General features: G+C 37.0%; 2 protein-coding genes across 3 annotated transcripts in view; both read right to left on the reverse strand.

The window, feature by feature from the left end:
* The window catches only part of CALCRL (calcitonin receptor like receptor), a 64023-nt gene extending 44451 nt beyond the window's left edge, over positions 1–19572 (reverse strand). Inside the window, exons 1-3 of one of the 2 annotated variants that reach the window (XM_010713340.3) lie at positions 18833–19572; positions 17648–17894; positions 13766–14172 (exon numbers count right to left, since the gene is read on the reverse strand). The gene's annotated coding sequence lies outside the window, so the exon portion shown is untranslated. Of the gene's footprint in view, positions 1–13765; positions 14371–17647; positions 17895–18832 lie in introns of those variants that run through there. The other variant, XM_031554129.1, reaches the window with a different exon arrangement.
* A 150-nt stretch (positions 19573–19722) lies between these two features.
* The window catches only part of TFPI (tissue factor pathway inhibitor), a 148839-nt gene continuing 141030 nt past the window's right edge, over positions 19723–27531 (reverse strand). The window contains exons 12-14 of the mRNA XM_031554130.1: positions 26825–26920; positions 26245–26340; positions 19723–20257 (exon numbers count right to left, since the gene is read on the reverse strand). Coding sequence (XP_031409990.1) covers positions 20016–20257; positions 26245–26340; positions 26825–26920 — 434 coding nt within the window. The 3' untranslated portion in view covers positions 19723–20015. The remainder of the gene's footprint in view (positions 20258–26244; positions 26341–26824; positions 26921–27531) is intronic.

Raw genomic sequence — 27531 nt, forward strand, 5'->3', positions numbered from 1 at the left:
CATAAGATATAGATTGCACTGAAAGTAATGCCTCCTATTTATCTTCAAGAAAACCGTGATACAAATAGCACAAGAACAATATTTGGTAGAACATTATCAGCTACAAAACACTTTTTCTACAGTCACTGCCATTAGGCACTTTGCATGGACGAGCTGATTGAGATGCTCTTCACTTCATGATGTGGCAGCTGTGCATGGTCACATAGAACATGGCTTGCCTTCCACAGCACTGTCAGTACTGCTGAAACACACTACCCATAGCTACACTGTGCTCACATCCACTGTTTGGTCTCTGGAAATGTTCAGCAAGCACAAATGAATGTCAGTATGTGCCATTTTTTCCACAAAGAGGAATTCAGTTTTAGAATTTTGCCTTATACATACTACCACACCAGAAGCCATTCTATTAGACTGCCCCTCTGCTGCCATCTGTCTCATGGCAACAAAATATAATGGGATATCGGCACGAAGGTTCAACCTGGGCTAGCATTCCAGCTATGTCCACCTCTGATGTCACAGGCCAAGAGAATGAAATAGGATGCATTAGTTATGGAGCAGCCCTCATGTGTTTGTCCACATAGGTAATGAGCATTAAATGTGTTTCCCTTTGAATGATTAAGTTCACTGATATTTATCTGTGAGAGATGAGAAACAGTTCCAACGAGCTCAATCCTACTTCCCTGAAAAAACAAACAAAAGAAAACAAAACAAAAACAAGAAACAGCACCAGCTGCTTGGCAGGGTTCTGCTAGAATGATAGCATGGTCTTCAAGTGCTCTTGATAAAGCAATGGAATTGATTACTGATGAATACTGACACAGTAACAACACTGACAACTGCATCACCTATATCAGCAAAGTAGCTCTGTGCTCATGCTACTCCGATAGACAGATCCTTACATGAGTTGTTTTTCTATAGTAATGTTTGAACAAAGTGGTCAACCAAGTTTAAAACTATGAAACATTTCAATAAACAAAGACTTGTTAGTAAAGAGAATTTGATACACTAATAACACACATATTCTTTATTAAATGTACGTGAACTAAACACAGAAAAGAAAAAAAAAACACAACAAATTTTTCCCAAATGATATTCATTCTCTCACTTGGGTTAACCTTCAGTAGTGATTCAGTTCAGAGTTCATTCTGCATGTGGACTGAAATTGTCATCAAACTCCACTTTAAATTAACAAACTAATGCTCATCAAAAATAACACCTATTTTACAAGGAGATGATAAATTGCATTAAAAACATGGGAAGGGGACAAAAGGATCCAGGAAGTTCTTACATACTCATTTTGCTGAGAAGACGAGAGAAAGAGTCAAAAATAACTTAGATTATGCAATAAATAAATAAATAAGTAAAATAAATTACAAGGGAAACACTGAAAAAAATCCAAGCAAACAACAAAACCCAGCAGCAACAAAAATAATCCAAAATGTCATCCACAAGTTCTGCTGTAACTCTATGAGCGTCAAAGTATCTACATTTCTTTGGATAATGTTCCAGATTTATTAGTCTGGAAATTTAGACAGGAATCTCATGAGAACAAATTTTCTGATGATATTTTAGATACTCCCAAATTGTAAGCATGCCAAAAATAATGCAAGAGCAGCCTTTTTCCATAACATTTTGGTACTTCAATTCCAAATCTAACAAAAGAATAGGAACTGCAGAGGCATGCGAAAGAGTTATCAGCAATAAAATCTTCACCCATTCATCAACTATGTACAATATGGTACAACTTGGATTTTGGAGAAGACGAGAGAGGCCTCTCATCTCATTTGAATCACTTCATCCCTTTCTAATTTTGAAAAAAAATGCTGTCATTATTTAAAATAAATCAAATTTGACAATAATCACAGTTCTGTTTGTTCTGTTACCAAGTGGTTTTCCAATAAACATCAAAGATTTTTCTTGAACGCTGTGCTGTGAATTTAACATATGACAGTTAAGGATATGACTGGTAAATAAAACTGAGTGCTGCAAAGGTTACCTTCCTTAACCAAAACAAGGAAAAAGTTAATTCATTGAAATGCTGTCAGAAGAGATCCGTCTAGCAGTAAAAATGATAATGTGCTTGCTATATTTTCAAAAACGCAAACCAACAAAGCTCCTATTTTCTGTTAATTAATGCTTAAGCTTAGCTACAAAAATAGGGGCAGTTACATCCGTGCAATTGACCACACACACACCTACCATTCCCACAAGCAAATCTTGCACTTCTTCAAAAAACATGCAGTTTGGAAATAGGTCTTCTGATAACCATGCTCTCATGCAATGAGGATTAAAGTAAATCAAATGGTTTACTCGGGAAAGGGATGCTTCTGGTTTAATCACCCTTTGCACTATCCACGTAGGTTTGGTGAGGAAGAATGATGTTATCATTTGTTCTAATACAACATATACACAGGTTATATACAGAAAACACAGTAAGTTCTTTCAGATAGTTACTGAGAAGTGGGAATCCTCCTAATGATTTGGGGATACAGACAGCTTTGGAAAGGCAGCTGTGAGAGACTACCAAAACACACAAAGAATCAAAAATGTATATACTGGGTAGTTCCATAGAGACTACGCTAGATGAAAATAAGGTTTACAGGATCTCAGATGGAACAACATCAACAAAAAAGAAAGCAAATTTTAATTTACTTTTGCTCTTTATAGCTAAATGACAAGGCCTAGATAGTGGCAACTTCAGAGGAGCAGTGCTGTTTTCTCTTTGAAAGCTCCTGCTACAACAGCAGGGCAGGAAAGGCATTTGAATCTCCTCGAACAGACAGCAGTTGCTTGATAACTTGCTGACTTTCCTGTTAAGCCCAAAGGCTGCAAACACACAGAATCCATGTGACCCGTGACATCTTCAAACACTGGAAGTTGTGAACCAACTACCCTTGCCAGGAAACAACTGTTTCACTGTGACAAACTGAGGTTCACCCCCCTCTATGGGACTGGCAATAATTTATACTCTTGAGTGTGCTTACAAATGTAGGCCCATAGTTATTTTCTTCTTAAATTACCTGAACCAGTAAACCAAATTGTATATTAGAAGCCTTTTTCATCTTTTTATGTATGAAACTTAACTGTAGAATAGGAGCAATTTGAAAACAAAACAAAGAACAATTGCCAGAAAATTTCTGATGATTCTTTGAAGGTTCTCTTTTTATAAGAAAGGCCAATGTTATTTAAATTTTCAGTCAGTTAAACTCTGTGAAAGCACATTGGTTGCATCTCCATGTAAATCAATTAATTCTGATGATCTATGGCAGTACGAATCTTGTCCCCTTGGTCAAATTAGTATGACTGGGTGATTTCTAGATTGCAGGCTTCAACTAGTGCATCAACTAGAAGCCTACAAAGGTGAGAGCTATTTCCATCTCACTTTCTTGGGAAGAGAGAGTAAAGAGATATGCTTTCTCACAGGAAAAGCAACCCAACAGACATTTTTTTAAATCGTGGTTCTCATCCTATCCTGGAGACATGACATAAACTCAAGAAATCCAGTGTTATTTCAACTAGTCACTGTCTATGAAAACATGGTCGATTTCAATAAGTAAATCATCATCATATGTCCTTTTCATATGCTCAGTGCTCTAATCAGTTAAGTGTTCCTTTTGAAAATGGATTCTGGAAGTGCACGTGTACTTTACAGAGCTATTTCCATTAAAATGCTGCATACATACAGACATAATTTTCAGAAGGAATGCTTTAACTAGTGTGCGGTCACAAAAATACTGTTAATTAGTATTAAATGATTGCTTTATTTTCACATTAAACATTCTCTTTCCTATGCCAAACAATATACTGATATACTTGGTTAAACAGGTAATACCATTGGGCATAGTAACTACTGGGTATCCTCTCAAATAGTAATAGTAGCGTGGCCCCAGCAGCCAACCGACCTTTCTTTCCCCACAGGTACTTCCTTCACTATGTTTTCTTGCCAGTCACTAGCTTTTTTCCTGCAATCTGTACAATTCCCTTTAAATTGTTGCTGATTTTGCAAGCCATTGGCCTTGTTTTGTGCTCTGCATGCCATCCATACAGTTTCACTTAGTACTTTTTAAGTGTCCTACTCTGTCTTTAAGGATTTGCAGGATTAAGACTCAAATGCCAAACTGAGTCAAAGAGCTGAAGTAAAACAGTTGGTCTCTAACACTTCTAGTGAGCCATTCAAGCTGCACAGTAACTTTTCAATTAGAAAAAGATTTTGATGAGTAGCATCAACTCAAATCTCATCCACTGACACCTCATATCAGTTAAAGTGTCTCTTATTCTGAAATAACCAGAATCTTACAGATGAATATTCAAGCAGTGGCTGATTCCTCCACCCCGTTGTCCTCCCATGCAGAAGTTCGTGCGAAAGAAGGCAGCACTGATATATTTAGCTGCCAGACAGACTTCCCCTCACAGTTCTGCTAACCTCAAAATTGTCCTACAGTACCCTTAGTTTTCCACTTCACAGACTCTGTCACACAGCTTCAGCCCAGTATTCCAAATTAGGCTGTATTTATTCCAAGAATAATTTTCACATCTAAGAAAATAACACATCTTGATTAAAGACTGAGATATTCTCACACAAGCCTGAAAACATGCAGTCTTCATCAGCATCCAAAATCCATCTGGTTTGGTTTCTAATCTATTCTACTAATTCCTGGATACCAATTCCAAATTTGCGCCCTCCCAGATGTGACTGATTCCTCTTGCTTGACCTCCTTATTTCACATTAACGCAACACCTTCTTTAAACATTTGCTTCTGTGACCATTTGTGGGTGTCCTTCATCTAGAGTAGCATCAGATTAATTACACATCACATCAACTGTCCACAGACGCTTCAGAGACCCATAGGCACTATTTCCCTCCCCACACTTGTTTAGAGCAGACTGGCCTCCTGTATTATGACTGTTGAAAACAACCTAAAATGTACTCTCTATGTCAAAAAACAACACTTCAAATCAAATGTTTTCTTTTAAAACTTTAAAATCAAAATATTTGTTGTAACAGATTTATCAAGACCTTTAAATTCAGCAGCTCAGCATAAGCTTCTGGAAGTTTATTTTGCAAAGTACACTAAAACTAATTTGCCATTTCACACTGAAGCGTTTCCTAGCTCTTTATCTCATTACCTTATCCACCCTTCTTGTCACTACCAATGATGATAAATACAGAATATTAAAAAATATATGGAAAGTTGTTATGAATAACTTTCTACAAATAGATAAAATGTCTATCAGATTATATAGAACTTCGATAGAAAACATGCAGCTCATAACCTTACTGCACTAATAATAGGGTGCTGACAAATTAAGCAAGCTGGTAAATATGTAGCTTGCTCATAACAGGATTGCACAAGAAAATATTCTGTAATGACCCTGCCTTGAACATCCTGTTATAGCCCATTGTTCCTCTCTATTACTCCAATTCAGCAATTTTTTTTTTAATTGCGGATGAATGGCAGCAAAGGAACCAAAGTAACATTGAATTGCATGTGCACAAATCATGGCTCATCACTAAGCAATAAAATAAATAGAAATAAAAATAAATAGAAATAAAAATTAAAAAAATCCTGAAAAATTGAGAGAAGTTTTGAGCCATCTGATAGCTCGACGAGGTGCCTTAAAAGACAACAAAACTAGCATGGTAATGGAAATAGGAAAATTCTTTTCCTTGCACAGATGAGGAAAAGATACAATAATAAGAATGTTCTACACACGGCGACTGGATGTTTCACCTTCACTCTGTATGAGAAAATACAAGCTAGTTTATCATAGCAGTTACTGGCATCTTAGCTGTATAAAGTATTAAATCCCAGCAACTGTTTTTGTTGCCAAATTTAAATAATGAATAGACAATTAATTTAGGAACCTTACTGTGAATTCCTATCATACACACAACTGCAAACACTGATATCTCACTATCTGAAAGAATCCTTCTCTTTACCTCAATGGTCATGTATGTAAAGAAATGGCTTGTTACTGACCACTGGACACCTGGCTCACCTTTGTCACTGCAGTCAGAAAATCATGCTCTAGGCACTATCACTCCAATTACTTACTTGCAAACAGTCTGCTTTACAATGGGAACTGTGTTATAATTAGTTTGGATATTTTCTGAGTGAGCGAGAGCAATTTTAATTCCTTCCATCATATGATCTTCCTTGCTACCAGAATTTATCATTTTACTGTTAGCTCAAGAAGGCAGAACATCTTCTACCTCAGAGCTGGAATACTTATATATTGTTTAAGTGCTTATTATAAAGACTTAAAGGCAAAGAAATTCTAAAAGGAAAACAAACTTCTCTGGAACTTCTTAAGCAACTCCTGCATGTTAAAATGCTATTTTTGAACACTTAGGTTTGGCATGCAGGCACTCTCTGAGAAAGCTGAGTTATCATAGGTAACTGCCTATCAAGCCACAAGTGCCTATCACATAGTTTCGGCTTCATTAGATAATATGCATTTAAGCACATCTTTTCTCCCCTTGTCTAATCTGATTTAGAGATCTTATTGCAATTGAGCCCTAAAATCCACTTTGAATCTGAGTTATTTTGGTGCTGGTTTTGCACTGACTGTATACACTTCAACTCACAGATGGTGGTATATGCTGATACGCTCTGGTGCTCTAGTGGCCCCACAGAGATGGTGCGAGTATTCTCTTCCAACATACCATGAAACACTGTCATGTCCTTCATGGGCTGTAATGTGACTCTAAGAGAAGCTTAGCATGTCTGCAGACTGTGCTATCTCTGTAGCTCTAAATAAAAGTGCCCAGTTAAACTACATAGAGTGAATTCTACCCGTGGATTGTATGCATAGTTTTTAGAAGAGAGATGTTAGCTACAGAAGAAATGGGATTTTTAAAATATATTCTGAAATACTGAGGGAGGGAGGGGGAAAAAGAAAAAAAAAAAAAGAAACGCAGGCCTATCTACCCCAGTGCAGTGGCTCGTGCTAAAAGGCAAAAACAAACAAACAAACAAAAAATTCCTAGGAACTGATAAGAGCTGTAAAAATACTAAGATAGTGCATCCAGCATGCAAAAGGACAACACAAAGGACAACACTTCTGAAATCCATCTGCGAATGACACTGTCAAGACTTCAAGTCTGTTCAAATCACTTTCTGTAGTCACAAATTAAGCGTCTCCAGTACGAATAACTGAACAAGCATTTAAATTAACACCCAATAATTGTACTCCAGGCAGAATTGTTGGATCTCCCAATTACAAACACTGCACTACATTTGTGATAGCAAATACATTTTCTATTTCTACATTGCTTGCTAGTGTGCAATTTAAGTCTTGTTCATTTTTTTTTTATTTTTTATTTATTTATTTTACAAAATCCAAAAATGATAGAATGAATTTAACCTGTCAGATCTGCTTCACTCAGAGCTGATGGAGAAGTGGAGCTGCTGTTCTGCAGCTCTGCGGGGCAATCAGCTGAGTTCAGCCTTAAGGGAATCCTTATTCTCATGTGCTAATTGTTTTCCAAAGTTACTCTTCTCTAGGACTATAATTTTCCTTGTTTGGTTTTAGCACGACTTTTCTTTCCTAATGCACGTACACAATTAACTGATTAGATTTTTTTTTTTAAAGTGTTTCTATCTTTACCTACCCAGAACTGAAAAAACAAAACAACAAACATTAAAAAAAAAAGCAACCCCCCCCCCTCCAAAAAACAAACAAACAACAACAACAACAACAAACCCACAACCCGAAAAGGAAAACAAAGACGACAAAGAGGGGACGGAAAAAAGAAAGGAATAGCTTTAAAACCCCAAATTGCGCTGGCATGCACATAACCACAAAAAGGGATACAATTTAGCTCTGTGTTTAAGTACCCACTTAGTGTTAACCAAGTGCTTTATCTGATTGCCGCTAGCTTCGTCCGAAAAACAGAATCCTGGAGGTCTTCAATATGTTATGATGCAATATACAAGGCACTTAATTTATAAAAATAGAGAATGCAGAACAGTAGCCATGCAGAGAGTACCTGAACAGCAATCAGGAAGGAGCCTTAATTTTGACTTTCCTGAACGTTTTTCAACTTTTTCCTGACTGAACAATAAATCAACTCTATAAGAAGTTAGCAATCTTGATATTCAGCTGTGGTAAACACGTTGGTTGGTCTTAAGAGCCTTTCATGGAAAAGGACTCCTAGTTTAAATATACACAGTCACTAATGGAAAGGGTTCTAACCCTCACCCTTCCCCTTCCAAGAAACTGGATGTGTTAGGACAGATATTTCTCTTTGAAAGGAAGGATAAGGCAGAGGTTAATTTCATCCACATGAGCTAGTGTAGGATAAGTTTTAGGAAATACTGTCAAGACATATTCTTAATGCCTGGCAAAGTGACTCATTCAGAGCCATCACAGGAAAGGAAGTGGAATAGAATAAAAAGCGGAACAGGATGGAGGCTTACAGAGGAGAAAGAAGTGAGAGAAAGGAAACCGAATTGTTTAAAGAGGCTTGAGGTTACAAGTCATGTAACTACATGTTTGTTTTTTTTTTTAATGTGTATAAAATATATACTTACACACATGTAAAACACGTGTTCTATGTGCATAATGCACATAGACACAAACACTTAGGTATTATGCACATACATATAAAAGACAACTTCTTTCTGACTGAAAAGAGATGTGCTTCACTTTGCAAATACGCCTGCTGAAGTTCTGCTTCAGTACATGAAGGCTTTCCCATAAAGCCTTCCCATAAGCAATGATTTCCTCTAGAAATCCACACATTCTTCAATACGCTACTCCATACGATACAGGACCTTAGTCTACAGAATCATCCACTTATGCAAAAATCCACTGAAATGCAACACACTGTTACACTCAAATCTACACTCTGTGCAACAGATGTAAAACAAAAACAACAAAAAAGCCCTTCTTTTCCCATTACAAAGCATGCAGCATTGAATTTCTCAAACCAGCAACTTGCTTCAACCTGAAAAACTTGGTCTTCTCCAAGTATTTTGAATGTTGAGACAATTATCTGTGATGTCAATTTTTGGATTTAAATAGAAAACAACACATGGACTATTTCAATAACAAACTGCAATTGTGCAAATAGAATTTCCACTGACAAGTAATTTTGATGCCCAAGGAAGAACACAAAAGCATTTTTTAGTCAAGGCACTACTTAACTGATTCCCAGCTCTCCATGGATCAGATCTGACACCTACGAATAAAACTTTTCATTGAATAGTCCAATACAAATGTATGGGTTTTTCCTATTCAAATGGACACTCAGAAAGATCAGTCTCACTAAATCACATAATTTTAAAAATTAAAAAAGCATGGTCAAAAAGTTATCCTGGAAAAAATATACTGAAATAAATATTTTAAATTCAACATCTCATCTCCCAAACAAAGTTATATCTCCTTATGGAATATTCCTTATTTAATCCCCAGAGTGACACCTGCTGGATTTCACTACGATTAAAAAAAGGCAGATATCCCACGTAAGAACATTTCAGGATAATCTGGACAAGACCATGCCCTTTAAGTAAAATAATTGAAGAAAAGAATGCAGTCACGTTTTTTCCCCCCCATTTATGGCATTAAATTAATACATAAATACATGCAGGAAAGTAACGTGATGTCTAAAGTTCTCATTTATGCCTGATACAGACATTTTTTATAACTTCTAGCAAGGAAAGACGATGGAGTACAACAACACTGAGAGACAGACTACATAGATTTCTGATAATATTGACAAGAAAAGAAAATAAAACCTAGAATGCATGAGTTTGGAGAGAACAACTGTGCACAGTCTATCTTCTGCTTACCTTAATAAATCTTTACCAGCACTGCCACTACTTAAATTAAATGGCTCTACGCTTTTCAGGCTCAGAATTACAAAACAATATGCTTTTAAAGAAGATCCAGTTTTAGGAACTGAAAGGATACTCAGCCTAAATGAAGCTGATGGAACACTGTACATGGAGTAGCTGCTTTGGAAAAAAAAATAAAATCAAATTCACTGAAGTTTAGTTCCTTGTCCTTGGTATTATAAGGGAAGTGAGACTGGTATGGGCTTTATTAAACAAAGCACTGTTGCTAATTTTGTTTGGGATATTTTCTTAAGTAAGGGCTTCATGCTCCAGGCACAAATCCAGAAATACAACGTTGCTTTTGCTTTCCTAAAATTTGGTTAGTATCTTAATTGTCAGCCACAGCTTAACAGTGGTCAAAACTGCCAGAAATTCATGGGTGATATCTGTGTTATATTTAAAGGTAACAGCTTCAGGGAGACATGCAAATTTACACCAGTTAGGAATCTGTTTTCTTTTTCCTGAAGTAAATGCTTCTCTCATGGATTTTTTTTTTTTTTTAATGCATTACATTCAGTTAAATGGATTTCAAATGCATCTTTCCAAGGAAAAGCAGTTCTAAATAAATCATTCCTGTTCTTTTAGACAGCACATACTGCAGCAATGATTGAAAGTGTTTGCACTGAACTAAGGCAGAAAAAGAATGACTGCTGGGAAAATGTAAACATTATAAACAAGGTTGGGAGACAAAGGCAGACGTGCAGGAGAGATGGTTGTAAAAATAAAAATAACTGAAAATTCTCAAGTGTAGCCTTTCAGTTTTTTGTCTTGATTCTAAAATAGGACTAAAAAAATGTTGCTAAAAGAAATTTATTTTCCTAACTATTTTATTAAGATATTATATTACACTGTACTGGCTGTGGACTTTTCCACGAAAATAATAGGTACTTATCATGAAGATAAGTAATAGGCTCATTTCTGCTGCCTTTTGTGCAATGTATTACATTGGATATCAGAATAAAAGACATTCAATACAGTAGCACTGCTAAGGTGAGATGCCAATTTAAAGCAATACTAACTATTCACAGTTTTCTAAACAAAGGACAAGGTTTGAGGCTCATTTACTTTGTATATCTCCTTCAAAACGTGTACATTCCTTCTTTCGTTGATACATTAAGAATCAGCATGAGATACTCCGCGCTTATGTATAAAAACAATAATATAAGGATATAGTTTAACTCCAGCCCTCTAACAATTTGCTACAACAGTTACGTGAACTGTTATGTGAAACAAGCAATCGTTTTCAGAGAGCCCAAAGCTAAATGAAGGCAGCCCAAAGCTAAATGAAGGCAGCCCCTGCACACAGCAACACCCGCCTGTACAACAGAGGTGACCACAACGCTGCGGTGCTGCCATCACTGCGTATAAGCTCTGTAGGAACGACTACTAATCAGAAAGAAGCACAGAAGAAATTTTGCTAGCAGATCACAAACACTGTAAATACGTTGGGAACACACGAGAGCTACTTCTTAAAGAGAAATTCTACTTAAAATAAATAAATAAATAAATAAAAATCTGTGTATTTTGCTTCTCATTGGAGAAATTCCTTCAAATTTTTTCATAATAGCTGATGTTGTGTCCAGCACTTACTATAGAAGTGATTAAATAGATACTTTTAAACTATCATTGTGTACACTTTATTATTAAAAACACATTGATAGCAACAGTTCCCTCCAAATGACTGGGCCGGTTTGAATCCTTTATTAGTATGATTTCATAGCCTTGTGGGCCCGGTCCTACCCATCTCTTCCACATGCTACAAGCGCTTTTGGAAGCAGCTAATTTACTGAAATTCACAGAAAATTGGAACTAAGTTAGTAATTACAGTACCAGCAAAAGAAATATATCTGTACTTTTCTTCTCTCAGTTCTGTTCTTAATTGTATCCTTCTCTAAACCTGGATTGCAATACTCAGCCCACAGAACAGTGCTGCTGTCCCTGAGCGAGCTCCATTTTTTAGCCAGGTAGCCACAAGTCACCAAGAACAAGACATATGGGTCTGTTTAACAAGGAATAAAAAAATAAAAAAATAGGCAAAATTTATTAAAAGAACAACTGCCAGTATATCACAGTATGCCAGTTACAGGATGGGTAACGTCTGTAACCACAATAAATAATTCCTTCAACATAGAAAAACCCACACTGAGGAATATCCTGCCCTTTGACAGTCAGTGGAAAAGTTCCCACTGGCTCTCAGCAAATTAGGACTACAACAGTTGCATTGTATTGGAACAAGCATATTCAAAGGGTAAAACGCTACATTTCTCAATGCAGAGCAAAAACCCAGATGATCAGAAATTCAGAGTATGGCAACATTTGAACAGGACAGACATAAAGCCCTTCTCCACCTTGCCACCCACACTGTATGTTCAGGTAGTCAGTTTTGTACAAAACAACATGGACATTTTTCTGCAACGCCATCTTGCTTGATTCAGTACCACCAAGCGCCTTTTGTGCTGATGGTTTTTGAAGCTGGATAAAGACTTTGGAATTGCTCCTATATGCAGTCAAGTCAATGACAGTTTAAGCAGATTGCAATAGCAAATACTGTGAAGATACACATCTTTATTTTTAATTGAGCATTTCAGTGTGCAGCATGTGTATTTTATAATAAAACATAGATTCAAATATTGTCTCATTCATATTTTTCCAGAACCAGCATGCCTCCACTCAGCACATCAAAAGGACCTCAGAACACAACATTCAGGCTTCTAGCACATCATGAACCTGAACAGTTTTAAAAGGTTATACGCATTATTGTTGCAAATGTATGACACAATCCTCAGGATGCACAATATTACTGCAAAGACTCAGCACTGACATATTTGTAAGAGCAAAATCCAGCCCCAAAGTATTTGGCACAAGTTTATTAAGGTAGAGAGCAATAAAACCACAGCTGTATTTTTTTTTTTTTAACTATTTCAACATAAGCACCTATGGATGACTAAAAGAACCACTGCAGATCAAATCCAACTGTGGTATCAAACCTATACTGGTTCCTAACTGTCCTTCAGTAATAAAATATCTTCTCCTGATTCTACAGATCCATTACTAGCCCCAACAGGAAGATGACCAGATGTAGTGAAGGCGATCATCATAACCACACAACTGTATTTTTCCAAACAGAATAAGGCATCTGCTTTCAGAAGATGAAGAAGTGGCAACACTCTCAACTATACAGTGGAAGGCATAGAACCACGCACTTCTCACTGACCAATAGCTCCTCAAGGCAATTCAGTAGTAGACAACTACCCTTCAGTAAATCAATTCAGTGAGTGTGGGAAAAATCCCAGCACAAGTATAAGCACTAAACTCAAGGTAACTTTTTCTCAAGCAAATAGATGCTTCATCTTTTCTGTCGTGTAATAACAACGCTAAATCTAACTGCAATAATTCGGATACAATCTCTTTTTAAAATAATAACGCCAGTAAGATTAAAGAGCATTCAGTAAGAGAATTTGCACCACTTTATCATCTAATTTGTCTCCTCTTGAAAGAGCTTCAGTTGTATTGGATTAGTCTCATGGACCGTTTTCAAATCAGGATGCCTCTAATTCTCTCCAGATGCAAAGTCAGAAATATGGTTAACTGATATTAGGGTTTTAGAAGGAAATCTTTAGGCGATGATTGGGATTTTTTTTTTCAATCTTTCTACTTATTTATCATTGGCTACTTCCCCAAATATACATTAAAACAACACCGGCTATAAAATCAGCTCAGGATTTCAGTAACTAAAAATAAACGAAGCTTTTTCCTGAGACCCTTTTCTCTCTGCAGATCGCACAGCACATGCTGAGGTTCACGTAAATGCATGCAAACACATCTAACTCTTCCCTCTAACGTACGTAAAACCAAACGCGTTCAGACGGCACAAACACATCGTTTTTAGGTGAAACAATGAAACTGTTTTGATATGTACTCACCACGCGGAGTTGCTCCGAGCTCGGTCACTTGGATCCCCCTTCCCAGCGAGAGTGGAGAGCTGCTCCTTCGCCTCCCCCGCCGGCCGGCTCGGAGCCGCGCAGGCGCCCGCAGGGCACGGTGCAGTCCGAGAGCCCGACAGAGGAGCGCGGCTCTGGGCAGCGCAGGGAGAGGTTCAGCTGCTAAGTGAGGAGCGGCGGCAGCAGCGAGCCATCAGAGCTTCCTGTTACATCACCGAGACCCCGCCCGCAGCCCGCGTTAAATTACTCTTCGCGCTCATGTGGCGTGGCCCCGGGAAGCGAGGCTCTTCTAGGGTTTCGAGGAGCTGCCCCGTTCTGCCTGCCAGCGTTGCTCCTGCACCATTCCCGAGGTCTGCTGCGGTTCGTCCGCCAGCCGAAGGTTCGCGCTCCTAAACGAGTGAGAAAAGACTCGCTCAACCTACAGAAAAGAGCACGCTAGAAGACTTGTCTCACTTATCTTCCTCCTCACGCTAGACCTAGAGAAACGAGTCATTAAATGAACGTTTCTTCAGAGCCAAAGAATTGACAAGCTGCAGTCCTCCAAAATCTCAGTGACCCGACTCACCTCTGCTGACACTGCAGGGCTGCATCGTGCCCCAGAGTCAGTACGGAAAAATTGTATAGAGAAACACTTGTGTCCCTCATATACAAAACTGTGCTACGGTGCAGAGTCACATTTAAATTATGCACTTGCTTAAACTGAGGAAGTACCACTTAAATATAGTAATGTTGCTTCGGTATAACATTAAGTAAACGAGCCTTTGAAATACCAAGGATACGAAAAAAGCAGCACATTACTACTGCAGCCCCGAACTCCAGCTATACTTAAATAGCACTGATTCCAAAGCATCCAATACAAGATGCCCAGTTTGAAAACTGCTACAGCTCAAGACAAAGCAGAAAAGCTGACAATCCTTAGACTAATTGCAAAGAAGCTTAGATCAGGACCTAAAAATGTTTCGTTGAGGGCTTTTACTGCTTCCTCTTTGAACAACTGATACTTGTGCTACAGACACAATCTGTGCTCTCCAAATCAACAGATGCCATGTACACACAGCAGTGCTACACTGAACAAATGGGGAGATCATGCAGCATTGATCTGAAATACTAGGAACACCTACAACACCAGTAATCTGCATGGGACACATTCCAGAAAGTCATGTTTTCCTAAATGGTCATCAAAATCACAATGATTTAATTTGCTCATGAAACAAGTTGAAGTATTTCTACTTGCTTCTTAGTACCCACTGTTAATCTGCTATTTTACCAGCAGAAGCATTTGTGGAACATGCAAAATGGAGAAGGGAATACATCTGGACACTGAAAACCCTTTTTCCAAAAATGAAAACAGCCAGAAACCCAATCCAAAGCAAAAACAAAAACCAAGCCAGGATCACAGAAGTCTGAAAAAGAGCAAAGGGAAAAAGAGAACACTTTAAACTCGGTCACTTGTCAGTATAAATTCTGAAATTGCGCTCTGGGGCTACTTAAACAGCAGGTATGAATTTAACGCTCATTTGGCACATCCAAATTATTGGTGCTTCTAAGATCTTCCATCAATGGGAGAATGAGAGTTATAATCAGTAAGGAATGAAGAACTGGCATTCTAAACTTCTAAACAATGTAAACAAAAATAAGACAGGGATTAGATCTGACTCTGAGTAGTAATTGTCTGAATTGTCTGAAATAAGCTAAGTCACCTCACGTGGTGGAATTTCATTAGAAGTGAGCCTGGCTGCATTATTTTAGAGCAATTAGGTCTGGGTAAGAGGCTGCAACATGGTACATTAGAGACTGTAACCGAGAAAATAATCCATATATTCCAGCTAAGTACATATGTTTGGGACAGGCTCAACATCTCAATTAATTGCAGAGATTTATTACATACACCACATTTGATATGGCATGTCAAATTGAGCAGTTGTGTGGGCTTTTGTTGTTGTTTTTTTTAAGTTCTAATTTCTTATACTCTACTTATTTAGCTGTCACTGAAACTTTTTTACTCCCACTCTACAGGTATTTGAGACGTCTCAGCTGGTGTAATTTGCACTTCAAAAACACGGCAGGCCCCCCGCACTACTTCAGTTACCCCTTTTCTCTGGCTGAAAGGCATGTGAATTACACCATATAGCTCTCCCTGCTATCAGCAGCGTGGGTGGGAACACTTCAAAAGAGGCCTAAGAAACAGCAGACTGTGCTTCAACCAAAGCTTAAAACTTTGGGATGAAACATTCAACTATTTCCACTTCTTATCACGAGTTTTGATCTGATCGGAGAAACTCAAGAATAAATAGTTTTCATAATGAGGGCCTATGAAACTCGTGCTGTGGTTGTTACAAATGCCTCTCCCAGGCGATGAAGGAGTAGAGCAGAGCAGAGCAGAGCACAGCAGTGCCCAGGCCAGGACCCCGCCGATGCAGGGGCCACTGAGCCGCACCTGCCAGCCCTCTCCGGCTGCGGCGGCCCCGGGGCGGTGCGGCGCTGCCACCTAGCGCCCGGCTGAGCATCTGCTCCTCTCTCCCTACATCGGGCCCGAAGGACCTCGCCGGCTCGGGAAATCGGGAATAAAGATGTTCTCCACGGGGACAGGACGTTGTCTGCCCATCTCCCGCACGATCCCGTAAACGGTAAAAGAGCTCCGTGAGAAATAGCCTCAGTAACCGAATGAGAATCGCCACGGGTTCAAAAGAAAGTTTCCCCCATTTGGTAACATGCTGCCTATGAGCCAGAGTTCATATTCAAACACTGAAAACCTATAAACGTATATCCAAATATGATTCTTTCCCTGAAGATACCGTCAAATGTCATCTTTATGTCTACATTAAAATGTTTCAAAAATGGATTCTAGGAGGATGAAAACATCATTAAACTCTAAATAAGCATATCAGTTTTGAAAAGGAAATCGATAGGAGATGCAGGTAGAAAACTTTTGTATGGAAAAAAGAAAAAAAAAAAGATACAAGGGATAGAAAGTAAAAGTAAAAAGGAGAAAAAAAGAAGGGCATTTGTTCCATCACCTGCATGGACTGAGGACACATACCAAGTTACACATGAAAAACCATCCAGCCTCTAACTTCACTGCTTCAGCTTGTTGTCTCCCAACACAAAATGTGGGAGAAGTTTCCCACCAATGTGCATACTTGTGCTGAAGCAATGAAAGCACAAACTGGAATGAATTTTCTAGATGAATGGACTCTAGTTTATTAAAAATGTACATTGTAGCCTGTGACTTAGCTTTACATTCTAAGCTCTTCACCATTCTGACATCTAATTCCCTATCAGTTTTTCCTTGTGCTGTGGCCCAACTATTCCCCCATTACATTCAACATGCCTTTGAGAAATGCAGTGATCTCATTATTCTTGCATGTGGTTGTTACGCAGTTATTGAAAATACAGCAGTGAAAAGAAATGAATGAATCAGAAGAACGTAAAAGTGGAGGTAATAAAGATACAATCAGATCGTACCAGTGCAGACATTTTACAGGAAAAATTGATTCAGTGCATTATACAGCCATGCAAAAACAACATAAGGAAGACGGAGCTGGGTAATTGGTATGCGGCTGAACCCAGCACCCACATCAAATTTCTGATAATAATCAAATCAGTTCTTTTATAATATATAACATGCCAGTTTTCTTCCTCATTGCACTAAGTCTAAAAGGTAAATATCTTTGTAATGTCTTTTTGGTTAGCACAGCTAATTAATGTTGAGATGCCGTAATTCAATAGTCTTTTTCTGTCCCACCAATGACAGAAGAGATCCCTGAAATGATCGTTTGTTCAGTTACTGTTACCGCAGAATAAATGCATTTGTGGTTTCTATACTGTATTGTAACTAATGAGTAAGGGAGCATAGGGGAGTACCTGTTAGCCTTGCCTTAGCTACTGCAATTCTTGAAGAAGAGAAGACAGCACAAAGTGACTGAGCACACATGGCAAGGAGAATCTGTTAGTTTGCAGAACTCAGCAAGCAGGAGACTTAGAATGGGAAGCAGCCACAGAGCCAGGTTTCTACTTGGACAGAAAGGATGATTTTTGCTAGATTTCCATGTTGGATTTGATAGTTGTGGAATCCAGGCAGACAGGGGCAAGTTGCTGATCAAAACAGAGCCTGAGGAAAGAGATACTACCATGAAATGAGACCTGAATAACACAATATGTTTACAAACGCATCTGTTCTTTTTTACACATTTATCATAGAACAACAGAATGGTTTGGAGCGGAAGAGACCTTAAAGATCATCCAGTTCCAACCCCTTGGCATGAGCAGGCACATTTTTTACTAGATCAAGCTGGTGTTGAACACTTCCTAGAATTGAGCATATCTATTATCTCACAGAAAACTGACTTAAAGAAGATCAAATCACACTTGATAAATCCTAGATTAAGACTCATTACAAGATTTGGGCACCAGAAATCACAATTCCTGTATAAAAATCTGTGGCTTTTACTTAGCGCCTTAGATTCAGGATGCAAAACTACTTTCATTTTCAGCAGTCAAGCTTATCCTCTTTGGGGAGTTAGTTCAAAGTTCACTGGGTACATAAAAACACGTTTTCTGAAATCACGTGCATTTCATACAGCTCAAGCAAAAGCAGGTTACTTCAGCAGAACATTTATATTCTCTCTTTGTTTTCCTTGCTCCTTGCTGTAGTGTTTGAGACTATCACAACTATTTCAGGTATTTATTTTCAAGCTACCTCTCAAAAATGGCGGTTTAAGTAACCTCAGTAGTCTTCAGCCCCAAGAGAAAATGTGATACATAAAAAAAAGATTTTCAGTATCAGGGAAGGCTGCAGGGTACTTCTAGAACCTTTCCAGGAAACCAGCTATTTTTGTTTCCTTTAAAAAAAAGTCTTGCTAGATTTACCCAAGATCAGAGAGGTGCATTAGAGAACAGCAGGAACTGAACCACTGTCTCATGTCAGTCTTAAAACAAAAGGTAAAGCTTACAATAACAAGGAAAACAAAAAAAACAACCAATGAACAAAAACAGAAGCAAAAGAACCCCCAAACCAAGCCAACAAACTCTACTGTAAAGCATACATACCATTACATCTGAAGCAAATGTATGGATTTCCTCATCCGTGAACAGGGATTGTTCTGTTTTGTTGTTGTTGCTGTTGTTGTTTTTGTTTTGTTTTTAGTAAGAACACGTATTTCTACAAATTATTAACTTGCTAGCCACCTGTCTACTTCAGTAACAAGGATAAAAATCAATGAACCTAGCAAATAAATTTAACGTTTTTATAAATACCTGTCACCATCATTTCATACATTCACAACTGTAATACTGTCTTAATAGTTTCAATGAGTTCCTTCAAATTCACATTCATTGCACAATGGTTTAATTCTATGCACTTCAATGGAGTCACATCTATCTTGCATAACCTAAAATAAATCTGTTTAAAACTCTTTTAAACCTCTTTTAAGCAATAGATCTTTTTCAATCTAGGATTGAAATAATTGTGTATGACAAGTGATTACTCTTTGACAAGTTTTAAAGATCAAAATAGATCTCAGAAAAGAATGGGGAAATAAAGTAAATTGGAATCTTTCCTACTTTCTAATCATGAGTTCTACACCCACATAGCCTATTATGTTCCGTTTCAGCTTTAGTAATTACTGTCAAACTACATTTTAAGAGCTCTTTTCCAAAGTACAAGGCAATGTTTATTAACACAAATGAGGCATACATAATAAAAATATAAACAGCTTAATAAACGCAATCAAAATAATCAGTACAGTAAATATATTTAAATGGTGTATTCTAAAGGCTTTCATTCACAGCTGAACAGCAGTTTACTTCCCATTTTCATAAAAATTAAAGCTGTATTCTTCCACGGATGATTTCCTCTCCCACAGTCTTGAGCGACTGTTTCTTTTTTTTCTTGATTCTTATTAATCTTCTTCCATCTTTTTTTTTAAGGAATCCTGAAGGTAAAATGACAGAGTTAAGACAGCATGACTAACATTCACAATTATCCAAAATGAGACAAGTCTTGTTTTCAAGAAATATACTTGAGAAAAAAAAAGGGAACATTCAGTCTTACCTAAAGTCTTCATATGCCTGACCAATGTTAAGCAGCCGGTTCTGTACACAGTATTTTAGTGTCCATCCTTCTCTCTCTAGCTCTCTCTTCTGATTACCAGTTGCACTTTGCCAGTACTTTCAGCTACTACATTCTATCAGGCCAATACTTACTACTAAGAATTGCAAGAATATTTCAAGCCTATAGCATGCATAATACTTGCCTTTTATGACAGCCTGTGGCAATATCAGTTCCCATACCTTTCCTGCAGATTCTTAAACATGACTTCCTGGAGGTGAAATTATTTTCATTCCCACCACAACCACTGTAGGTAAATGGACGACATCTTCCAGTTGAGTAGTTGAAGAAAAACCTTGTCTCTTTAGCTCTACAAAGTCCTCTATCCATAGGAGTCATGCACAAAGAAGGGATAGGAGGTGGTTCTAGAAATACCAGAAAAAGCAAGATTATACGCCACTGTCATGTTTTTGTTATTCTGATATTTTTCATGAGAATTGAAGCTTTCAGAACCTTGAAACATATGAAATTTACTGGCAAATTTCATTCTGTCCTTCTGAAAATCCAGGGTACTGAGCATAAGCATTTGTTATTTTATGACCATAAAAAATAACAGCAAATATTATTCTCTATTTCACTTAAAAAAACAAACAAAACCTTACCTGAAAGCGAGATTTGGTTCATATGCATTTAGTGATAAAATCAATATTTCTGTGGTAGGAGATAATATTAAAATTCAATTGGAGGAAAATGCTTGTAGAATATGAAATGAAAGAACTGAAATCAGGACAGTTTTTTTTTTAAAGAAAATGTAAATATTGATGATAATTGAGGAATTGAAATTTCCAAATTACTGACAGATATTCTGAAATCATACAGAAGGGCTGCTCTGAAAGTAATGCATCCTATTTTATTCTATTGGCCCACTATGTCAATGATGGATGTCAGTGGTGTGGCACCAGAGGATGATAGCTTCCAAGTAATTTTTGTCACATTTTGTTGTCATGCAACAGATGGCAGCAGAGAGACAGTCTGACAAAATGGCTTCTGACATGGAAGTGTGTATGATGTAAGGTGTGACACCGAATTTCTACCTGTGGAAAAAATGGTACTCAATGACATTCATTGATACTTCTCAATGTTTCTGGAGCCCAAACAGTGTATGCGAGCACAGTGAGACATTGTGTGGTGCCTTTTAGCAGTCATAGCAAGTCATCTTCACTGGTGTAGATTTTTAAAAGCGCAGTATGCAAGCCCTTGTTCACTGCTGGTGAAAATGCATATAGCCAGTGGTGGTGATTACGCCGAAAAACAGTTTTGTAGCTGAGAATTTGCTCTACCAACTAGCACTATTGTGCTCTTCGTAGCACTCGTAGTTTCCAAAGAAAGAAAGGAGGCATTACTTTTGGAATGATGTACAAGCATAGCATTTTTAATGTAAGATTCAATACCTTACTGTTTGCTTTTTTTTTTCTTTTTTTTTGTGCTTGTTTGTTTGTTTTTTTAATGAATATAGAAAGCTTGACGTAAATAACAAAATTTGTTCTACTGGAGAACACTGAGCAGTTATCAAGAAAATGCTTCTAACTTGCAGAAAAACAAAAGATTGAATGCAAAGATTTAAGTGCTCAAAACAACTGCAATGCGGGTGATTTTAGGGCTGCTGTTAAGTTTTTACCATTCACAGAAGTCTGATGGTTTGTTTCTTCAGTGTTGCTGCAAGTGAGATTATGAGAACTGAAATACCAGAAGATAACCCTAATTTAACCGAAGTACCTGTGCACTGGGGCAAATTCAAGCAGCTCATCTATGCCAGAATTCTCAAATCTGGAGAAACTGTTATCTACCATCCTGGAGAGACTCATAAACAAAAGCACAACTGACATATGGTTGCTGTACAGAAAACAAAAAGATGAACAGGAACCATTGTATCAAAAGTTATGAGGGGTCTGAAGGAGTGCCGTTTTCCTTAAAGAAGCTGCAGAGTTGAAATAGTTGAAGTCTGATTGCATAAAAGGACAAGTGAAGCTAATTAAATTGTGTACTTGAAGTTAGAAAGCCATGTAGCCAGCAAAAGTTCTTCAGAGGAAAGACCAAGTTAAAATTTTAGGAAATAACTTGGGTTACAACAGAACTGAAGGCATCCTACTTTTCAGAAAAGTGGGAAGCAGGTGAGTTACTGAAAGCAAGAAGTCATGAGTTAACTTGAGCAATTCAAGAAGCTGAAAAGGAAAAAAACAAAGAAAAGAATAACGCTACACTTTATATTTGGCTTATATGTATCTGATTAAAAAGGCTTGTTTGCTAAGTATAATAGCTGAACAGGCATGGTGAAAAAACTACGAAAAATTGCCCAAAAAAGAATAAAAGGTAACTTATGGAAGACAGGCAAATTAAATTATTAATATATTCAGAGCCATATTAGCAATAGTGTACTATTCAAGAAGAACGTTGCAAATGCGAAAACTGAATCATGAAATGGTATTTCAAGTCAGATAAAACTAGTTTCAAGTTATGAAATAAGCACTAATTAATTTCTCTGTATTACCTGTGACATTATTATAACAGAATGTGAAGTTTATTTTTGATCCAGAATACGTGCCTACAATGGATATTAAATCTACTGTCCTATTTGTAATGAAGACGATAGATAAATTGATGATTGCTGGTTTTGGTATTGGCTCTCTGGGAACTACTGTGCCTAGAAGTAATGACACCATAGCTGGAAGGAAACTAATAGTCAAAAGAAATTTTTTAAAAATCAAAAAAAAACCAACCCAACACAACAAAATGTGCTTACCTATTTTATAGCAATACTAAGGCTTTCCAGTGATAAAGGGGGTAAATTAAATTGTTTTGTTAATTATAACAGAATTTAAATATATACTTCTAATATAAACTCCCTGTCTGGTATGTGGATTCTCTAGAGAGATTCCCAAGTCCCCTAAGGCAGGTGTTCTCAACAATTAAAGCTTTTGGAGCTTTGGTAACTGATAAGTAAGGACTGTTTATAGTATGTATAAAGCAACTGGCAGAGTGGTATCCAAATGCTTCTCAGAATCCCTGTTTCTAAAGTTTACGTATTTTATTTTGTTTCTAAATCTGTTCTGTGCCTAAAAAAGATATTATTGTCTAGATCACCAGAAAAATGCCCAAGACGCTAAAACATTATTTCTGCTCATCTGCAAAATATCTGCATATTCTTCACACTGACAGAAGCAATCAACTCCTGAAGAAAACCTCTTTATTTTTTCATATAGCAAAATTCTGAAAATTGTTGAAATGGTTTTTTTTATCTCCTAGCTTTTCTACAAGGAAAAAAAACAAAACAAATGAGCAAATCCTACAAACGACAAAACTGCAGAGACTAAGGGATATACATTAAAAACAGAAAAAACAAACAAAAACTGCCAACACATATCCCACTACCAGAATTATTTTCCCCAATGTAATCATTAATTTTGTATAAGTTAATTACATATGTCAACTTCATTGAGAGATTAGTCCAGATAGAAGTGTTTTTGTTTTTTAATTTTCTTTGCTCTCAATTTAGATTATGCTTTACGAATACCACTTTTATACTGCAATTAGCATTATTCATTACATTTCACATACCTACATATCAACATCTTTTGGATCATACGAAATCACAAATTAACAAATGTCATGAAATGCTTTCTAACTTCATTATGTATGGAGTCACATGGCTGATCTTATGGCATTTGATTCATTTTATACAAAATCAAACCAATCTTGCACTGACATCAACAAGGCCATAAGACTGTCTTCATGCTTGTGCTCATCCTGTTTTGTTTATCCCAAATATCTCATTTAAATAGGTTTTAAATATCCAGTACCAAGCTCATAACCCTTGGATTAGCTATGCATATTATTTGCAAAAAATATGTGATAAAAGTCAGGTCATGAATGGGCATGGCAAAAAAGAATTCAGAATTCATATAGGTAAATGACATCTAATAGCTTCCTACAAGTTGCTACCCAAAAATCTTTCAAAGCTCACAGTTTTAAACACAAATCTTAAAATATTGCCTTTTCTTCAATCCCAGACAGCCTCCCTCTGATGTAAACAAGAGATATGGTCATACTTAGGAATTTATGAAACATTTGCAGTTAGATATGGACTCATATTTACACAAGAAAAAAAATCTCTAACTTAATTTGCAACAAAAAGCACTTTATTTCAGGCTTAGCTGGGGTTGAAGTGTGTGACAATGAACCGTTAATTAATTAAAAACATTAAAAGACGTTTGAAATGATCTTCATGAGCTAGATGAAAATAAGACGTACTCTATGCTCTTCCACTAAACACAGGATTGTGGCATACATGAAACTTCAGACTTAGTGCCAGATTTTTTAAATATTCAGACTTCAGTTTCTCATTCCAGTTACAGCAGAAGGATAATAAAACACTCTTCAAGTACACAAACTACTACAAACAATAATGAGTCATCTCCACTTAACAGTATTCTCTAGGCATAAATTGGTGCAGATCCATTAAAGCAAATAGAGCTATGTCAATTTATATCAGCAAAAGATATGGCCCTAACAAAAAATAATAACAGGAGCTGCTTCCTTCTGCCATTCCATACTTACTGAGTGGAAAGCTGACATTTGATCTTACAGCCCACTTAGATTTCACAAGCTGAGTGTAGTATATAGCACTCTTAATTTCCATAGGTCACTTCACTTGATCTAGAAATAAGAGTCTTGATTCTTGTCTTTCACATCCCTAGAATCTGTTTTAGATGACATCAGAAACATATTGACTCTCTGCAAGAAAGTTAATTGCTGGGAGAGAGCACTAGTCTTATGTTGACATGCCAAAATGCCAGTTTCCTTTGGCCTTGGAAGAGCTTTATCTGCTCAAGATGAAGAATTTTGCTGGAAATATATTAATTTGAGATTATGATAGAGTTATACATACCACCAGTAATACATATTTTTTTCTTGAAATCAACAGAAAAAGCATTTAAATTGCATGGTGAGGTGTTCTCAAATTGACAAGTCCTTGGAATTTTTTTTTTTTTGTAATGGTGGTCAAGTATTTAAAAAAAAAAAAGAAAATACATAGCCAGACCAACAAGCACCCAAAATATATATTGGTAGCAGATCAGCTACTTCATCTGTGCTTGAGAAGACAAGAATCAGACACTCCATGCCAAGCAGCTCAACTGAATTTTATATGTGTACAACTATATTCTCATCCCTCTCAGAGGGATGTGGAAAATGCATATTTGTGTGAAACAGCTCTACTTTGCAACTTCAGATGCTGCCTAGTGCAAGACAGACAAAGATTATGAAGTAGAAAGTAAGGTCTTCATACTTTTCACTGAATTTCAACAATCCTTCCAATTTCATGTTTCCCAGCTACACTGACTCCACCTACCCTTGTTACTGCAGCCTTTCTTCCACTAGCCTTCCAGTCTCTTACCCTCCCCAAATCTGCTTTACCTCAAAATTCACCATTGCTGATATAATCAAGAACATTTTTTTTCTTTTTTTCCCCAGTTTTCTCAAAGAAAACACAGTGAATAATGCCTCTCTGCTTTTATAGGTTAGTTGCTTTGTGGATCTGGGGGTTCATATTATGAGTAAAAATCTGAGAGCAGGTAGAATTCTGTATCAGTAGATTTATTACCAGGTCTTAAACTATGCAAATATTTTTCAGTAAAATAAGCTGCCAAGAGGCTTATTGTTTTATACTCAGTCATTTTAATGGCAGAGTGCGTTGATGTTTTGTATGTGGTATAAGATCCAGCTATCTCAGAAACTTACCTTAAACCAACTGTACATTATCACAGTACAAGCAAAAAAAATTAGAATATAACATACATTGAAACTTCGTTAGACGTGATTCTGTCAAAGAGCACAGAAATGTTATTCCACATGCTCATTATCTTACAGACTGTATAATACACAAAGGCATTGATCAATGTGTAAACCATCATTCAACCCCCAAAAGTACAAGTAAGAGTAAATGCAAAAAAAGAACAAACAGAAATACTTGGTAAGAATGCTCAGTCTTTTCCCAATTGTTTCTTGTTTCCTCTTGCTTAACTGTGGATCATAAAAATGACATGCCTCAAATTCAATCCAGCTTTACAGTGTGAGCAAGTACCAGCAATCTATAGTGGAAATTATACTACATAGTAGTGCAAAAATACCTTGAACAGGACAAGGTGTGATCAGTATTTCACTATCTGATATCTATAGAAGATATGTAAGTAGAAATACATTTCTTCATTTGACTTGCCCTGCTTACCAAAATAACTGACACAGATCAAAACCAATTCTTTAGTCTCAGATACACTGGAAAATAAGTGGAAATGGAAAAGAAATCAAGAGCACAGATAAAAACTGAGAGCTAAGAACTGCAAAAGTAAATTCTTACCAAAAGAACTGGGAAACCGCTTGCGCACTTCCTCTGGGTGACTACTGTTCACAATATGGGACTCTTCCTCATTTGGAACAGTTGGCAACAAATTTACTAAAAGGAAAAAAAAAAGGCAGGAGGGGGAATAAAATATTAAGTGATAGGCTATCTAGACACAACAAAGTACTGAAACTAAACTGTAATTAGTACCAATCTGATTTGTTACATGCTGTTATTAATACTACTATAAGACAGCATTTCTTCAAGTCCCGAAGGCAGAGGAAACTAATGTTTTAAAGCAACTTTAGGTTGGATTTCTTTTTCTCCTTTCATTTTATTTATGTGTGATTTAAATTAAACATGGTTTGGTACGGTTGTTATATTACTAGCAGACATTTTGCAGTGATGGTATGTTTTCAAAATATGTATTATTTACGACAAAAATGGCCATGAAGCTAGTTCTAATGTTCCTGGTTCACTATGCTTATGTATTTCAACCAATGAATAAATCCTCAGATAGACAATTAAAAGAGCAGGCAAGCCAAGGAGAGTTTGCATTAAAAACCAACAGCTATCAACAGCAAAAGTAAATTCTTACCAAAAATCCCAGGAAACTGATTGTGTCCTTCCTCTCGGGAGCTACTGTTCATACGGTCAGGATGTTCCTCATCTGGAACAACTGACAGTAAGTTTGCTAAAAGAAAAATGAAAGGAAAATAATGAGGAAAATCAGTACCACTAAAGCAAAGCAAAGCAAAGGAAAAAAAAAAAAAATACAAACAAAAATAATTTTCTTTTTCAACTATAGCAATATAGCAATGGCTCCTCAACCTCCTGGAGGTTGTGGGTGAGTGAATGTATCTGTCCCATGAATACAACCCAGTGCCCTGAGAAGCAGAGAGGAGTTAGGAAACGTTACTGTATTCTGATATACAACAATTCGCAGGAATGAGAAGGACAGCGAAGCAGAAGAATGATCTGTGGTCATCTAAGTTGCTGTTTCATAGCTCAAGCTGCGCAGCTGAATCATTCAGAACAGAAAAACAGGTTCTTTGATGGGAAGGTAGCAACCCATGGTAGGGAAACAGTAAAAATAGAAATCTTTTCCTCACAAGATCTCTTTGAAAGGAGTATATTCAGATGTATGGGTTAAAATATATACATGTGAATATTTTATGGCATTGTAAGGCCAAGCAGCTAGCATATCTAGATAAAAAAAAAAAAAAAAAAAAAGCTTTATGTGGATGCAACCAGAGCAGATCCATTTCTCCATTCTCTGTCTTTCTCTGTCTTTATAATCTCATT

This window comes from Meleagris gallopavo, chromosome 7 (assembly GCF_000146605.3).
Source record: "Meleagris gallopavo isolate NT-WF06-2002-E0010 breed Aviagen turkey brand Nicholas breeding stock chromosome 7, Turkey_5.1, whole genome shotgun sequence".
Lineage (NCBI taxonomy): Eukaryota > Metazoa > Chordata > Aves > Galliformes > Phasianidae > Meleagris > Meleagris gallopavo.